An 18,824-nucleotide genomic window follows, 5' to 3' on the forward strand; every position below is an offset into this window, starting at 1 on the left:
CATCATCTCGAAATCTCCAGAAACGAAATGTGTTGCTTCATTAATTTATTAGTGATCAATATAATCTGCGATTGCGACAATATAAATAATATATCTGCTTCAAAATACCAACGCAATCCGTGGACATAAACAAGTACACGTACAAACATTATATGTTGATTTGACTCGTATTTTTGAAAATTAAAAAAACATATCTGAGCTGTTGCTGCAATACTTATTCCGCTCCATCGCAGTGCTGTCACTCATTATTTTAAGGATATCACCGTAAGAAAAAACCCAGCTATAATAAAGTCAGCGACAATATCCCACAGAGTAAAATTGATGTCAAAAAATGAATTAAATATACTTTACATTAATTATTATACATATATCATAGTCGGTCAGGCCCCGTCGGTAGTTGTAGAACACAAAATATTTTTACGATTTGCATTGTCAAAAATCATTTTTAATCTGTCACGGGCCATCCTAAAAGAAAACTTAAATGGTGTTTCCCGTTTTTTTCAATATTTTACAATGCTGCTTTTCAATCAAGAAAATCTGGGTCACGTATTCACTTCTTTATCTTAGCATCTTGTCACACATGATTATGTTTAAATTCGTTTCTCACAAGTGCCATGGTTGTTTGAGAACAATAAAGTAATTATCGTGTCCTCGTGGCACAAAACATATGTTGAGGAAAATTTGTGATTTAGCGAGAATAAATGCTGACATAAAAGATGTTTAAGGCTTAGGAACTCCCATAAATAAGAGATCCCATAAATAAGAGATCACGCCGACAAAAACAATTGACAATTTTCACAAATTGCAATCCAACATGTATCAGTAATAGCCGTTCACTCGTGATGCACATACACACAAATGAGCCAACTTCAGATATGATATTCACAGCGTTGAAATTCCAGATTCACAGCTCGAGAACGCCGATTTCCTTTTAACTGACCTGATGGCGACTTTATAAGGATGCTATCGTGGAACATATTCTATGGTCCGAATTGAATAATAACCCACCACGAAAAAATGAAAATTATCATACTCGCCTAATAAGACGGCCCTAAAATTTGGGTCAAGAAAAGCGACTTATTCGCCGGGAAACACAGTATATGTATGGAAATGAATTTTTTCCAAATTACAATCGCACCAAATACAATGTGAAGTTATATTCTGCTTTAACCACAAGACTGATCGGAGAGAACATTGCATCATAGCTATTTTTATTGAGAAAAAATAGACCAACAAAATCAACATGCATGGTTATTTCACACTGAAGCTAACATGTTAGTAAATTTGATGAGAAAAAAATGGTCTTTTTACAACTGGTTTTTCATATCTGATCACAAAAACGTTTAATTAAATAGAATACCAAATTTGACATTTTTAGATTCAAAAGTTATTCGCATTCGCGTCCAATTTTACGACGCACAGTGAAACTGTATTTACATCATTTGAAACCAATTTTGACAAAGATAAAAAAGTAGCAAAGAAAGATTACGTAAATGCAGCAGGTAGGCCAGTAATATACTATGAATGATACGCAGTCAAAAAACATTCACATAATAGTTTACAAGCTAATATGAAAGTATAGGAAGTATCTTCCAGGTCCGCATAAGTAACTTATGACTGAGAAGCAAATCCGAAAAAGTTATTTAACATTTCAACACTGGTACCCCTAAAATTTCTATAACGCTGAACAATTACTTATTTTAAAACTACCAATAGTTACAAAAGTGAGGAATTTCCTCAGAGATATATTGCTTGTGGATGCTGGCGCAAAATATGTCGTGCACGCTATGAAATGGTGGAAGTACGTTATGAAGGTAACTTGAATCCAAATATGTGCACACTGTCTAATACTGACTGTCGTCGACTCCATTCACATCCTCTTCCGGGGGCAAAAATCCCTCCTAAAATAGAAAATTTGCAATTATTCAAATAGAAATATACTTTTTTTAATACATAAACTATACATTTTTGAGAGGAATGAGCAGTGAACCAATCTTAAATTATGCCAATCATTTTCTAGGTAATTTTTAAATCAACTATGCTAAATATTTATAAAATAGCCTGGAAAAATTAACTCACATTTTCATGACTATTTAGATATGAACATTCTGATATTTTTGCACAATACTATAGTTTCAAAATAGTAGATGATTCTGAAATCCTAGGGTAATCAATTTTAACTGTCCTTTTGTATTATACGAAAAAAGCAACTTAACCATCGCTGAAATTATTTTGGATTTTTTGTTGTTGTAAAGAACTGAAACCAAGGTACTGTTTGAGCTCAAAATACTCTTCTCAATTCACGTTACCTCAGGTCAAACTGTAAGCCTGGGTCACTAAGCCCACATGTACATTCAACACTGATTCGAAAAAATACTAGAATATTATGCTGCTGCTACTTTTTCCTAGATGCAAAAAACTTTCCTAATATTACCACTGACTACACACCCAAAAACTACCTTACCTTGACGCAAACTCCATCTCATAATATTTCTCAAAATGCACAGCTATTAAGTCACCAACCTTTCCAACTTCGTCACCAGTGAACCTATGCCAGTCTCTAATACCTCTACCAATCCCAATACTAAAAGTATAATCTTAACTACCGTGTATAACTAAGTTCCTCTACTCGAATCTTCCTTGAAAATGTTTCCGTACTGAATCGAAGATAACATCATAACTGAAACTCCCTTACCCTACATATACAATAAAACACTTTGCAACTTAGCTTATATTATAACATTGCAACTGAAAAATGTTAAATGTGCTAAATGACAGTTGAAAATGCTCATCTGCTTCTTTCTACTTGTTCAAATTATCTCCCTGTGCATCCAAATCCTGTTGATCGAAGCCTTCCTGCTTCAAGAAATAATTCGGTCAGAAAGATATATATCTAAAGCAACTAAAGACAAACTAGATAATCCAATAGTAGGAGTAATAATCAAACCTACAGTATTTATCAGCCATACACACACTCGGAGCGTGAGGCATGGGGCATCGTTGGGAACTATTCTATATATTCTGTGCAATGAAAGTTCAAAGGACAGTGACATAATTATAATTACTCAGCTTTGAGTATATACATAGGTAGAAATGAATTGTAACCGCACCTCTGTAGCATATAAAATTTCAGTGACTTTTTCACAAAGTTCCTTGATATTTAATCCAGCACCATCTTCTCCTTCAACATCTTGACAAATAAGTTCAATATCACGGAGTTTAGCAAAGTAAAAATCTCGTTCCTTTTCCAATGCTTCAACTGTAGTCTGTAGTGCAGTACTCTATAAATTGGTAAAAATTGAATGCCAATGAAAGTGATAATGCATTATTTTAATTACTTTGCTTCATGGAGAGATGACCCTTGATGATATGAGAGAAATATCAATCTTGCATCTGCTGGATCACATAGAATAAACTGGTGCAATCAATTTCCGATAACATTCACCCAGATAATAAGAGAGCAATGTTCGAATACATGGACACAAGAGTCGCGCATAAGACTAACATGGAGATATACAGTGGATATTTAGGCCTAAATGTTCTTTCAATAAAAAAAATAGCTAAATGTCGGGTAAAATGTAGAGACCTGCGAGATATGAGGAAACGCATTTTTAGCAATGATTGGTATGTATCAGAAAAATGAAACATGAACCTAAAAACAATGTTAATGTTCCAACAATTGAAATGTCATGTAGTGTTACCTCAGATCTAGCCTCTTCTAATTCTTCTCGCATTACATTTAATTCTTGTGTACTGGCACTGCTTGTGGGTGCTCTTCTTGCTGGGGCTGTTGTGTTCGCCATTCTTGCTGTTGATCGTGGGGCTAAAAAGGGATTACCAATAAGAAAACTGGATATATAATAGGAAATAAAAGTTAGAGTATAATTAATTATTTTGCTAACACTGCTATTAAAGAGGTGGTAATTGGAATTTTAGCAGCAGAGAAATTTTCAGGAATCGTTGCAAACTATTCCCTTCCAAGTTGTTTCCAAAGTTTAGGTATAAATAAAATAACCTAATGGTCATTTTGTCTTCTGACGAGTTGCAGCAATCAAAAATTAGTCCTGGAGGAGTTGCAATACATCAGACTAAAATTAGCTATCAGAAATTATCAAGGGCATGTGTTTTTTTATTTCTCTCATTTCGAAAAACTTGAAAAAAATCTCGCAAAAATAAAATATAGAAGTGAAGAGAAGGATAAGGCAAATTATAAAAAATCCAAATCAAACCCATACACTGTGCAATATTAGGCAAAATACTAGCTATAAAAGGGACATCAATCACGAAAGATAACAAAATACAAAAGGTGGGAACAAACTGTGCCCAAATAAGTAAACAATGGCAAAGATTGAGTGGTAGAACACAGTAAATATCAACCAAATATATCAGTCTTGCACTATACTAAAAAAAAACTGACTGGTTATCAAGGTTTCAGAAACTGGTCACAGGTTTAATACTCAGTCAATAATAAATCAGATACCTCAAACAGACCTAGAATAAACACAAACATTACCAGTATCAATATTTGAAAGGAATACTGCCTTCCATTAGCAATTGTAACAGACTATCGATCAAATTCAATGCTTTCAGAGGTCATTGAATATACTACTGATAGCAAAGGTTTTAATTCCAACGAACTATCTCTCATTTTTATCCTGCGTTAACCAACTAATCCATTCATATAAAATAACCTCATATGTGTAAAAAATTAGTAAAAAAACATGGTAGAAGATCAGCTAGTTAAGATAGGGGAACGCATGGCTTAGACACAATGCCCAGACTTCCAGCTTTAAACGTCTCATAATTAAACTCCTTAGTGATAAAAAGGTGAACACACAGTCCATAAACAAAAATATATTGTGAACCAATGAAAGCACTCTATATTCACATCCCGCACGCTGAGAATTTTCTTTATCCTCTTCTTTCGGCGTTGTTGGTGCACGCTTCAGCATAGGCTTAACTAGTTAGGACAATTTTACATTTAAAAAAACAGGCCTTACAATGAATTACTGGATAACAATAATTTCGAAATTACTCCAAAATTTTTCAGAAGTGCTTTTTGACACATTAATTAGTGTCAACTATCAAATATGAAATAACTTGATAATATTAAACCAATTTTGAAAGATTTTGGGATACCTATTATTTCCTCAATATAACATCAGCTAATTGGGAGTTATTTTTAAGAATTGTAATAACGATACAGAAGGACATATGATAGTGATCATAAGATTTACAATAAGAATCAAAAAGCTGAGTACAATTATACATATAATCGAATAATACATATGGGGCCGCATAACCATGGCAACTGTTTCGTAGCCTATTCCTAAGCCCCCTTGGCTTGGCCCCGCATATGACCATGACCTTAATTTCATCAAACAAATAGTAAGTAAGATAAACTATTTCAAATTTAATTTTGTATATTTAGCTTTACTTGACCACTGGTCACTTTAATTTAATTAGTCGAGACATTTAAATCAATCAAAGTATTGATTTTTAAAGATTGAAATTGATTTTTCTTGACAATTCTAACTAACAGATCAATTAAGTTTTGCAAAGAGATTCGCATTCACACCATAACGATATTACTAAATTATTTGGATAGCCCATCTAATAATCAATCAAATTTATTTCTTTGTAATAATAAGTTTCTTAAATACCAATTGATTGAATTTTCAATTAGGAAAGATGGCAATTCAAACAGTATCTAAGAAAAATGGCACACATATTCCTGCATATTCAAATCACGGCATTCCTATACATAACAGCACAGATGTTTCAAAATGCATTATCAGGTTGTAAAATGCAAAAATTCAGCATCTAACATGAGGTGCAGTATAAATAATTTATTAAATGGGCAGTAAAACTGGACAGTAGCCAACTGTCCAATGGTAAACAGATGTTTTATTTTTATCATACATAATATACTATTGTTAATATTAATAGTGTGATACTAGCATATGTGAAATTGAATGAAATTTAATTTCAATTGACACAAGATTGTATGGGATAACATGTTTGACATATATGAAGACAATGAAGTATTGTTGAATAATAACCTTCTTCTATATAAAAATAAAATTCTACCTGTTGCAACTGATTTTTTCACGTGTCCCATTGGACGTGCAGCAGCGCCTTTCTTTGAATCTGCAATTCCCAATCCTGCACCTGATCTCATATTAATCGCATCATAATCTGCACATTCCTCCTGAAATTTAAGTATTACGTGATTACTAACATTATTATGATGCAGAAAGTTCATTGAAACATGATGTAAATAGAAAGAAATTCAATTAGTTTATAATTTTATGAATAGATATTTATCAATTAAGCAGAGTTTATCACTTAAGTACTGGGTCATTGGACCTAACCAACTTGGCATCTGAGGTTAAAATGTCGGGTTAAAATCCCATTCCTACCCAGGGTGTAATAAATTGGGTAGGCGATAGTAATACCGAGCCCCAGGGCTATGTGGGAGAAGCCTACTCAGGAACATTAGTCAGTAAGTAACAATGTATTTTTCTGTTGTTATTTTCATAAAAATTTTTTGAGGCTTTGTAAATAATAGTCACCCTTTTCACAGGCTCCATAACACCATTTTAAGGTTGAGAATCCCTGCGCTAAGGTATGTGTCAGTAAGTGCCAAAAATGGTTGAGGTGTAGTTCGAACCATAAATTTCAATTAATCATTCCAACTTTAATTACATCAGAATGTACCGGTGACAGGTATAAAATGGGGGGAAATAATTGATTTTGCCGCATAATTTCCAGAAGGCTAAATTACAACAGACTTCAAAAATGTGTTGCAGCAAATTGTATATATATTACCCCACATTTCTTGTAACGCTGGGTCCATATTTGACTCATGTAACAAGAATATTTGGCGCTCCAGAAATCGGAATAAAATTATGTCCTAACCCTAACCGGGTAAACATACTACGGGAGTACCGAATATTTGAAGAGGATGAGTTTATAACAACAAAAGGCTTTTACTAGAGAAGAATCATCTTGCATATTAGTCTAACTAATCACTAGACATGCCATAGTAAAACCTTGTATCGTCTAAATTCAATAAATAATAAATGTATTATATTTCATGAAAGATATAGAACAAACCCGGTAATTGGCATCAAAGAACTTTTTGAACCATTGTACAAATTCAAAGTTGTCCTGGAATCTGCCCTTGACAAGCTTTTCAACCGGAACATTCTGGAATATAAAGAAAGTATATAATTTAATCTTGATGGTCTGTAGCAATATATCTTACACACACTTGAAAAAAAAATAATCAAATGTTTCTAAAAACATGCTGTCATTGTCGATATGTGTTATTTTTGTTAATTCGTAAGTCAGATAGTAGTATGAAAAATATTTGAGTTTATGATCTGAATCAGAATACAATTCACAAAAAAAAATTACATAAAATAATAACAGTGGGCCATGGAACTGCCCAGCATGGTTTCAGGCTTGGCAATAATATTGTCAAGTTCAATATTGTTTATTTAAACCAACTGACAAAGTAACTCAGCTGGCTTGTTTTGAAAATGGTAGCAAAGGTTGCTTGGTAAATATTTAAAACAAATACTCATTATTTGTTCACAAATAAAGCCTTATGTTAAATAAAACTGTAAATAAATGATGAAACGTTGATAAGTATCAATTTAAAAAAAAATGAAATAACAGTATGAAACATATGAAGTGAAGAACGATGAAACAGTATAAAAAAATCTGTTGAATGAATCATATGATTTTACCTTCCCCACTGCCTAAACCAATCTCATTACAAGCATTAAAATATTATACCAGTTCAAACCATAATATTACATATATTGTAATAGGATAATAAATGTACTCGATAACGACTCAAAACTATTTAATAACATATCAAACATTGTTCAGTATTCCAGATTTTTGCATCACGATTTAAAAAAAATTCCACAAAACAACACAATTTTACTAAGTATTCAAAATATTTTGACTCTCAAAAAAAGGAAAATAAATTATAAAATTTTTCAAATAAGAAATTACCTGGTCCACACGAACTTTTTTAAAACACTCTTGTAAAATTTTGAAATTGGCAATATATTCATGTTCAAGTTTGGAGTTCCATTTCACTTTTTTGATGTTGATGTTATCTGAAATTGATTGAAAAGTTGATCATAAAGATTCAAAGTTGGAATTGAACCAAATTTCTCAAAACAAGCTTGGGATAAAATATGCAAATAGTGCAACTTAAATACTATTATTGCTGATGACTATTCATTTAAATCGGTATTGGAATTACGATTCGGAACAGAAAGTTATTGTATTACCACGCCACTTTATATAGCCCACTAAATACCCTAAAAATACTAAATTGTGTTTTGACTTTTGAGATTACGTAATATAAGAATGAATCAATTTGCGGAGCTTTTGAATATATGGAAACATGGTATTATGAGACTAGTCTTGAGGAAATTGGTTGAAGTGGATTCGCGGTGAGTAACAGACTTCAAATATCATTCATGGAGGTATTTGGCAGGATCATCACAACAGTGCCACTTTGGTATGCGATGTCAGCGTCATAAAACTACTTTGGTTCATGATCTCACTTGTTCAACGTGATCTCAATCGCATACCAATTGTGGTGTCACTTTGGTATGAATTCTCATAGAATTCCATTCCTAACCCTAACAAATACCAAACTGTAAATTTGATGAATCTGTATTTCAATCAGAGATGATGATTATAGAAAAATTCAGACTCATAAATGACTTCGGCTTCAGTGTAAGTTTTCAGGAATGCAAGATTTCTTTAATTTTCTATTGAGAATATTTAGTCAACGTCATCTCTTGATTTTTTGTCACAAATTCCATAGAATTCAAAATTTTGATTCAATGAATTCGAGGAATTTAATATGACTCCGGCTCTGATAATTGCTGAAAAATCCTATCTAAATACCATTTTCCACTTCGTATAAAGTATAATAACAGTAGTATATAAATATATAATATTCAAATATTATAAAAAAGCAAATAATAGTCATACTTACTACTGAAAAGCATATGCATGAACTGGCAATAAACAGCACCAGTGCAAAGTTGTTCAATTTTTGTTAAATTCAAGTCGAGACTTCTGTTCACCCAACTTAGTAAATCATGTCTGCTTAAATTTTCAGTTGTGACAGACGTCGCATACACATTCACTGCCATTATTTTTTTTTAAACTGAGGACTAAAGCTTGAGAAATTTGATATGATAAATTAAATCTGAAAGATTATTAAACATTATTTAGAATTTATAAATAATATTGATATAGAGAAATAGTCTACTGAGACAGGAATGAGACTATTTTGATTCCAATTCAACGAACCGAAAAATAGGGGATAATACAGTATTTTTGACAGCTTATACAAATCTGAATTTCTCCGTCAGTCTGTTCCGGTACCTTTAAATTTGAAATGATAAAACAATATGCAGATATGGCACACGAAGTTGTGTGAAGGTTGCAGAACTCAAAATGTAGTCTACCCTAACTGCCTAAAGTGATGAATCATTGACATTAGCTCCAACATTATTTGTAATTTTAGATCTACCTAAAATTTAATTTCAGAAATTAGCCTACTTATTCTTCTGTTCAGTAATTACAAACTACTGAATTCAGGAATGAGAAAATATTACTACTGTATCATAGTAAATAATTCACAATTCTTTTATGACCTCTGTCTGAGACGCCGGTACCGGTACCGTATCAGTACTAAGAGCTGGAGAAGGAAATGAGGCACTAATTCAGAAATTTCACATCAAGTTATTCCAGTATCTGAATATTCTGTCCAGAATCCCGTTAAATTTTGAATGTGTACCGGTACCGGTACCGTACCGTTAGAATACGGTATTTCCCTAATCTTTTATTGAAATTATCGAAACTCTCATAGAGAAATAGGCTAACTCTGTTACCTGTGCCTGGAAAGCTAAGCTATCTCACTTCTATTCCCTAACAAGATTTAGTCATGGCGGCGAAGACAAAGCTGGAACAACAAGTGCTCAAAGCATTGAATATGACGAGCGCCTTCTCCACATTTCGAAACTTCATGACGTAATTCACCTCACGTTCGCCGTCTTACGACACTTCACATACGAAAAATAACAAAACAAAAAACGAACAAAACTAGAACCGTAAAAGTCGTTGGCATGGGCAACTTAGGGGATTCCTAAATTTTATTGTGATATCATAAATAAAATTAATAACAATTCGAAAAACACAGTTTCTGTTTCCCTGCAGATCGGACCAAAGCGTGTACTGTAGTGTCCTCACGATGTACTGTGGTATCACCAAACATTCGCCCAACGCCTGATAATTACAGGATGTATTTGATATCAAGCAAATATTTGTATCATATGCTATATTATTGTTTGTCTCTCTTCACCGCATTCGTTCTTGTTGCTCGTATTCACTTTGATATTGACTGCAGCCACGTCTTCTGTACAGCGTTGATTCTAGTAACAATAATACTTCTCTGGCGACTCTGAGGCAATCAAAATCCCCAACTACAGCTAGATAGTAGACAATAACTTTATTTCGTCATGTTAGAAATCATAAACATTTCAAATATAAATCATAAAATAGGATACCATATTGCATAGCAATTGGCGGGTAGTCGTGAAGGTAGGCTTACCATATATCCAGAGCCAATATATAATGGCTCTGATATATCTGAAGCAAAAAACCGGGACGGTGCCGATTGGACAAGCCAACCTTGGTTCCATTTCAGAGGCTTATATTAGTAATAGTTTAAAGGTTTTCCATACCATTGTGGGTAGATTTGTGGGCGTCAAAATTAGCTGTAAATCTTATTAAAATATCGTATATTGGTCTCTGCTTCAAATAATGGCAATCGTTGAACTCGTTAGAAAACTTGCACTTTGATGATTCAACGACAGTTGGATGTTAAATTAACGCACGGTTCATATTCATATCATGACTATGACATTTACGCTATGACATAACAATTTTTCTCTCTATCTGAACCAGTGAAGTGAGACGCGAATCAATGGTAAATCGACTGCCGCCTTAAAAAAAAAATTTTGTACTAGTATCAAATAGAAAAATTATTTACGACTGTCATACTGAAAAACCGGGGCATTTAGGTCTATCGCCGGGACGACGAAAAAACATGCTAAAACTGGGAATGCCCCGGCTAAACCTGGACGTATGGTAAGCCTATCGTAAAACCCTAACCCTAACCTATTCATCATGATTCTGCACCACCATTATTCAAAACGAATCAAAATTTACTAGACACAAAACTTAAGTCTTTCAAAAATATAGCGATAAACTATGAAAATGTCTTGGAAGATTAGGACAAAATCTTTTAATATATTTTGGAAATTATAAATCTAAATAGGGAAAAATCTTTCGCATTGAATAATTGAGACACATTATTCTTTAGATAAATCAAGATCAGACCCATGAAAAGATATGACAAAAATATCGGTTATGATCATTTGTGTTTTATACTTTAGAGTTGCTCTGGTAAACCAAGTCATAAAGTTCATACAGCAATAAAATGTGAGATGCGCTTCTGGCGAGTGTCCATTAAAGCGATACGTTTGCTATTTTACTAACGAAAAATTGCGAATGAATTTGGAATAATACAGGATTGCTAAACAACAAGAAACTGCGCATTTCTTCTCTTCAACGGAGTCAACACAATCGCAGATACCGCCGACACGCTGTGTTTCACTTAATAATCGATAAAATGGTGTATTGTTCCACCCCGCTGAGTCAAAAATGACTCTGAAAATAGTTCAAATTGAAAGTTGCGCCTTGCCACATGCTTAAACAAACCTGCTGATCAGTATCCAGAATTACTTTATTTTCTTCAAAGTGGGATTAGAGATGTACCGATACCACTTTTGAGTTATACCAGGGGTCTCCAAAACGCGGGCCGCGTGCGGGCGCGTTTCGTTGTTGAGATTTTTCCAGAAAAAAACTGAAATAGTATGATGTCAACTATGAGTTTTATCGTGTTATTTAACATCAAGAATCCGGTACAACAAACTGTTAAAAATAAAACAAAAATTTCCCCTGTTATTCCACATTATCACGTTCATATTTTATTCTATTGTAATAATTCAACTGTAAATTCAATCATTTCATTTCGCGTTTTTATTATGACGAAATAAACAAGTTTCGGTCTGATCATGGAAGTGGGCAGTTGTGAATCATTAGTTGATTATAAATCATATGTGCAGTTAACGCAAAACTAGATTATTATAAACCCATGGATCATTACACAGAGAAAAATACCATATTTATACTGAAACAATTCGTCACGAAAAGGTATCGCAAATAAAATTTTCACTGATGAAACAGAGAAATTTTTCTCAGACATGAACAAAACTTGTGAAGATTCGAGAAAAGCAAGCTTTGCCAAAAGTGAGCGTCCTTTCGTTGAGGGAAGCTTTATTAAAGAGTGCATGTTTGAGGCTTGTGAATGATATTTAACAATGAGAGTTAACAAATCGGCCTTTCGCACACGACTAACGGACGAGAGTTTGTATGCTGTCCAAAGACCAGCAACCCAACGCAAAATAAGGCCAAACATCGAGTCTCTCAGCGCTACAAAACGAATATGTTCCATGTCTCGCTTGGTGTAAGATTCAAGGGTAATTTCAACAAATATATCCAGATTTACTTTGTTAATTTTTGTACAACAATTTTGTATACAATTTGTTAGTTTGCGGCCCGCGTCGTCGATAAATTTCAAAAAGTGGCCCGCGACATATTTTGAGTTGGAAACCCCTGGTCTATACCGATACCTATACGAACGAAAAACGTTTGTACGCAATCACTCACTACCTCAACTGTGAAGAGTGAACGCAAACATGATCTTCCACGGCTAAAACGAATTTCACTCATCAAAATCCGTATACTAACTCATCTTTTAAAACATTTTCAGGCGACATAATTCCAAGTTCAACGAGTGCCAAATATCCTATTTTTAGCATTATACAATGCTCAAATATTATATATATATATTTTATAACGTTAGATAGATACAGTTGGTGCTCAACATCCATATTTATTCGGTAAAATTAACTGCATTCATTTCAAATATTAACGAAAGGATATGAGAAAGAAAGGGAGTCTACAGAGGCCTAATGAATTAAACAAGGAACAAGTAAGACATTATAGATATGCACTGTGTTGTGTCTATCACATAGACTCCCTATGGGTAAAATTATCATTATTGGAACTGATCAAAATTGAAAGAGGCAATCTAAAAAGCAGCATAAAAATAAGAAAACGCATTATTGACATGGACTAGATCAGGGATGGCGAACCTTTTTCAATGAATGGGTCAAAAATTATAATCTTATCGCGGAGCAGAAGAGAGTGGGTCACAGATATTTAATTCACGTTTGTATCTATAAGAAACTTCTGAAACAATTCTTATAAGCTGGTGTTGGTGTAGTTTTGGGTTTTACTTATGCAGCACTTCTATCAGGGACTTTTCATGGCACTCGGTTTTATGATATTAGAGTACGAAAACACGCATATGAATTACCAAAAACGTTTAGGATGATGCGTTAAATTATTTTACGGTTCTAGTGTTTGGAGGTAATTCCGCTTTGATAGTGTTATAATTTTCGATCAGCTTCCAACCACATTAAGGCACTTTTACACTGCCCCATTGTTATATCAGATTTCTATATTTTCATTTCAAGTCTGAAAGATTTTGTTTTCTCAGCGTCATTGTAGGCGAGAAACTAATAAAACGCAAAGTAGCATCTAGTTCTCGTATAACCCCTAAAACAGTCTGCAGATGTACTTCCGAAAGAGACAGGCGTTGCGAGAAATGAACAGATCAATTGCAATGTTATGTCATAAACGATGTCTGGCCGAATAGCTGAATAAGGGTATACAACGGTGCATACATGCGTCTAAGATTAGGGATTTAGAAAATTAGCATACCGGCCCGAAAATCAACATTTTGAATATGAGCTATCGCAGCTCTGACTGTCCAACTGACGGTACATTATAATAGTTTAGTTATTGTTAGATTAATTTAAGGCCGGTTTTATCAATTTTTACCACTGATATGTTAGCATTTTATTTTTATTTTATTCGTGCCTTCGCTTGGCGGGTCACAAATAAAACGCAGTGGGTCACTCTGTGACCCGCGGGTCTGTGGTTTGCTATCCCTGGATTAGATACTAAATAGAAAACATTAGATGCATGTACAATTGAAGGCATCTTCGTGACTTTGGTTGCTATATTCGCTAAACGTTCAGTTAAGTAGTGGAAAAAATCAGGAAATTATAGGCAACTCATTTAATTACATACGGAAGTAAATGACGATCCATATATATGAGTCACAACTCATCAGGGAAGGTAGGACATGAGAGGAATTTCAACACACCTCAACAGCAATATTTCACTGTTATTTTCACCTAATTTCTGTTGTGTAGACGTTCTGTCCAAGTTAAAAGTAGGCTACTAAAATATAAGAAAACTTAAATATTGCATCCAATATTTCATCTCTTACAGTGTTTCGAATTCATAAATGCGTAAATAATCACATTCAAATGGTAAATCAAATTTGCAGCAACGATAACAATCGAAAATTTGAATGTGAAAGAATTCGCATTCTCTACCTTCTGTGAGAATACGGGACTGAAGAAAATAGGCAATATACAGTATATGCAATAATTGGGTAAATATAATTCCCAATCCAGTCTGTGCAATAACCATGGTAAAAATTAATAAATGGAATGGTTTTGCAACGCAGGGTAAATCTAGTAAGGTGGTGGCTGATTTGAAAATCCCGCTTGGGCCATATTGGGATCTTTGGCTGGGTAAGGTGCGACTCCACCTGGCGATGCTGGATTGTAGGCAGGCTGTGAGGCGTATTGTGGTGGATATTGAGATCCTGCGGGATATCCTCCAGGTGGATACTGCGCACCTGGTGGCGGATATTGATGCATGGTTACTGTAAAATAAATAACACTTTTCGTAATAAATGAACCAATATTCGAAGAGGGTCAAACCAGGTCATGTATTCTATGGACTTTTCCCCGACCTTTGACCCCCGAAAAATTATTTTTATACTTTACCGTTGCAAAATTTTCGGGGCTATTTTAAGAGTGCTTTTGCGAGTTGGCGCATGTAAAATGGGGTATGTGTTTCAAACCATCATTATGTTTAATCGCATACAACAATCTGTTTTTTAAAAGTACCGGTAAAGAATTTTAGCCTAGTCTATCACAGGTATTTCTACACTAATTTTTTTTTACTGCAAATAAATTAAAACTCCTAGGGAGACAGAGTGATCATTGAATTATCTGGTTCATATTTTTATGTTTTCGAAACACAACAGAAAACTAACGAATAGAGTTCAAAAACGCGAAAACGAGGTAATGTTTATGACCACGCTTGAAAATCTTTCTGAGTAAAAAAAGGGTCTGAGCGGATGCGAAAGGGGAGCCTTGTTACGTCACTTTTTGCATCTTGCTGATTGGCTAATGTCACGAACTAAACAAGGAAGTTGATGCTAGGGGAATGGTTCATTGCTACATTTTAGTAAACTATTGTGAAAAAACAGTAAAGTTTGGGATAAAATATTGTAATATTTACCAGGCTGTGTATGTACTGTGTTTGTGTTGGCAATAACAGCTCCCTGGCGAGTTTGTCCTGGTCTGCAACAACAGCATACACATCCGATGATGCAGATTATGATCAATACTATTCCACCGATAGCGATTCCAATGATTGCTCCAACACTGTTTAGTGAAATATAATTATGATGTAACAATGAACTCAATTTGTGGCCAAGGCTCATTGACGCAAATGGAAATCAAAATTATTTCATTCACGACTAACTAATTGGCGAAACAAATTGGTGGTAACTATTCTATATTTTGCTTTACAACACAATCCCGTAAGACGGCAGATTGATTAAACATTGACATACGCACAGTTAACATGAATACGAATCACACAATGGCAAACAAATCGATCGAAATTATATGAATTGTAGGCTATACCAGTGACAATGACACGATATTACAGATAACACTTTTGTGAGTGATAAAATGCAACAAAGGTCGTCTGCTGTCTGTCACCCATTTTCATAACGATGAGCAATGAATTGCATTTTTATTTCAAAGAAAAACACAGGTCCGTGTAGGTGTTGAGAAATTAACGAAAAATTGCGACTTTAGTTCTTGAATGTAGCCTAGAACAAAAATAACAATTACGACTTCAGACAAATGAATAGAGAACTTTCGTCCACGAAAATTACAGTGCGGGCAACTTTATCCTGATTAAGTTGTTTGTCTCAGACTTCCGAACCGACTCTTGCTTACTCTCAGCGAAAATGAAATTTCATATCAAGTTTAATAGAAAAAAAAAAAACCGCAAGAATGAAATACCGGGAAGCCTCCGACTGCTGATAATTTTGCGACAAACGAGTGCCTTGATGTCATAATAATATTGTGGCGCCAAACAATGGCTATATCAGTAATTTCCTTTCTATATGCACGAAATATACATACGTACATCCATTCTATGGAATTATATCAATATCAAGATTCTAATCATTTCCGACTATTACATTTGGAGACTAAAACACAGCTGTTAGATTCCCGCTGTTTTGTAAGTAGGCATAATAAGTTGTAATAAAGCAAATATTACCTTTATTTAAAACAAACAAAATGAAATTGATAGATAATACGGAAGGCTTGTTTTCATCAAGTCAAAAAATATTTACATTTGAAGTAATCTTATTTCCAGCAAAGGAACATTTTACGTTTTATGGCCACCCAGAAATTAAAGGTTTGTATATATACGAGAAATGGGGTCAAATTTTCGCAGGGCGCCGCAACTCGATAATTAGGATTTATATATTTATCCCGGGGAGAGAAAAACCGATAATACGACTTGATCATATGGCGAACCACGGCCTATCGCCCGATTACCAGCCCAGTTTGCCGGTTATTAGTTTCAGATGCTTGGTATTGATTTTTCGCGGTCCCCCCTCATTGTTTCCTTACGCAAAAGGAAATTTTCATATATTTGTTTGAATATTTCACAAAAACAGTGTATTTTAATGTATTCAATACTATCGCACGGTCGTTTTTGTGTTTTAATCATGGCTACGTAATCAATCTGAAACAACAAGGAAACTCTATATTATTTGGCTTTGCAATAACTCATATTAAGTATTCAAATTACCCGAGTTTAAAAGCATTCACAACTTGTTCACTGCTGTATTCCCATTCTGAACAGCACCTATCATTTTTGCAACACTTCGTGAAATCGTTGCTTGCAAGCTCACATGCGGATTCCCAGCATATACCTGGGCGATGAAAATATATTTTATGTTATTACATTGTCGGCACAGCACGGGACATACATTGATTCTTTCTAAATATTCCTATAATTGAAAAGCTTGGTAGACTCCAAATTTTCTTGATTAAATATAATATATGGCCTTGATAATGAAAAGAAATACTTATGAATAATCGGAAAAACTATATAGCAAACTTTGACACATAAAAAGATCAATATCCTACCATTTATCGAGTCCACAAAAAGCAGCAGGAGAACGAAGGAAATCTTCAGAAACAATAAATTTTCCATATTATTAATAGTTAGTTGAAGTACAATATTAACTACTATATAAAAATAGGTTAGCAAGATCAAATATATGGTTACAAAAGTCAAATGTAAGTGTTTTGCTGAATTTAAAAACAGCAAAACTTTGAGTGAAATATAGGCCTTGTAGGCCTTAGCAAAAAGTGCCTTCTTCAACCTCCAAGTACTAAATGTTCGAAATTAATTGGTCTAGTACAGGGGCGTGCCACATTTTCTGTCGGTGGGCCATATAACCAACTTCATCAGACGTCTATCTGAGTGTTGACAACGGTCGCATGCTCAACACTCCTGGTCTAGTATTTGCGGAGAAAATGCGATTTTTTCACAACAAATCTAAATAAGACAAACGAAAACAACAAGTCATCCGTGTCATGCCTACAATCTTATTTTTAAAGCAGCGTTTGTTTTCCCCATGGCAGTGAAGCTACAGGTATTTCGTATCAACGGCATTTCCATTTTGTGTTTACTTACGAATCACGCTTCATATATGGGTTGGGCATGGACCTAGGACTCGAACCAGGATGTTTACATTAGCAGCTGATGTAAACATCTTGGGTTTAGCTACTCAACATGACAAGAGACTCAATTTTAAATCTGCTGGTATTCAAAATCGAGATTTAGATTGTCAGTGATTTCCTAAAGGAGATTATGATAGACAATAATCTAGCAATCCTATTGTCATAACATAATCTGTCACGTGAGGTTGATTTGAACTTGAATTTAGCGCAGGCTAGTCTACGGCGTGTTGGCAGGCACACACCCGCCCAACGTCAAGTCACACAGCATAAGATAAATACGCGATAATCAGAGTCAGCTGCCGCCAGTATCGCCACGTAATAACATCTTTATTATCACAATTGATCTTTCATCAATGACACAGCAAAAATAAAATGACGAATCTTACCAGCTTTCTGAGCGATTCAAAATGAAATAAATTCACTCTACTACGTTTGGTAACATATCATGCATTTTTGTTAAGTGTGTCACGTTATTAAGTTACTCAATTATCATTGGACTTGAATGACATTTTTAATGAACTTTTCTATGAATGACGGTAGTCGGAATTTAGTCAGTGAATGTTTCACTGGACTTCTACTTCCTTGATTATATTTGCGTGATTCAAATAGTTTATAATATGTGTAAACTAATTCTATTGAAATAATACTACATATAGAAACAAT

General features: G+C 34.2%; 2 protein-coding genes across 5 annotated transcripts; both read right to left on the minus strand.

Annotated features, from left to right (window-relative positions):
- Positions 1 to 1,194: 1,194 nt before the first annotated feature.
- LOC120333596 (microtubule-associated protein RP/EB family member 1-like) lies at positions 1,195 to 9,250 on the minus strand. 4 transcript variants are annotated; one of them, XM_039400926.2, is made up of 8 exons: positions 9,035 to 9,250; positions 8,032 to 8,138; positions 7,120 to 7,212; positions 6,091 to 6,211; positions 4,898 to 4,960; positions 3,702 to 3,823; positions 3,111 to 3,281; positions 1,195 to 1,901 (listed from the first exon to the last, which is right to left on the minus strand). In XM_039400926.2, the coding sequence occupies exons 1-8, from the start codon at positions 9,192 to 9,194 to the stop codon at positions 1,845 to 1,847; spliced, it is 894 nt and encodes a 297-aa protein (XP_039256860.2). In that variant the 5' UTR covers positions 9,195 to 9,250; the 3' UTR covers positions 1,195 to 1,844. The 4 variants fall into 4 exon arrangements, with proteins under 4 accessions (XP_039256860.2, XP_039256858.2, XP_039256861.2 ...); XM_039400924.2 differs by having other exon boundaries at positions 4,889 to 4,960; XM_039400925.2 differs by lacking the exon at positions 1,195 to 1,901 and adding an exon at positions 2,717 to 2,856 and having other exon boundaries at positions 4,889 to 4,960.
- Positions 9,251 to 13,046: 3,796 nt separating this feature from the next.
- Positions 13,047 to 17,719, minus strand: LOC120333999 (uncharacterized). Its single transcript, XM_039401437.2, has 4 exons — positions 17,562 to 17,719; positions 17,221 to 17,344; positions 15,622 to 15,767; positions 13,047 to 14,977 (listed from the first exon to the last, which is right to left on the minus strand). The coding sequence occupies exons 1-4, from the start codon at positions 17,626 to 17,628 to the stop codon at positions 14,784 to 14,786; spliced, it is 531 nt and encodes a 176-aa protein (XP_039257371.2). The 5' UTR covers positions 17,629 to 17,719; the 3' UTR covers positions 13,047 to 14,783.
- Between the last annotated feature and the right edge of the window lie 1,105 nt (positions 17,720 to 18,824).

Source organism: Styela clava, chromosome 15 (genome assembly GCF_964204865.1).
Source record: "Styela clava chromosome 15, kaStyClav1.hap1.2, whole genome shotgun sequence".
NCBI lineage: Eukaryota > Metazoa > Chordata > Ascidiacea > Stolidobranchia > Styelidae > Styela > Styela clava.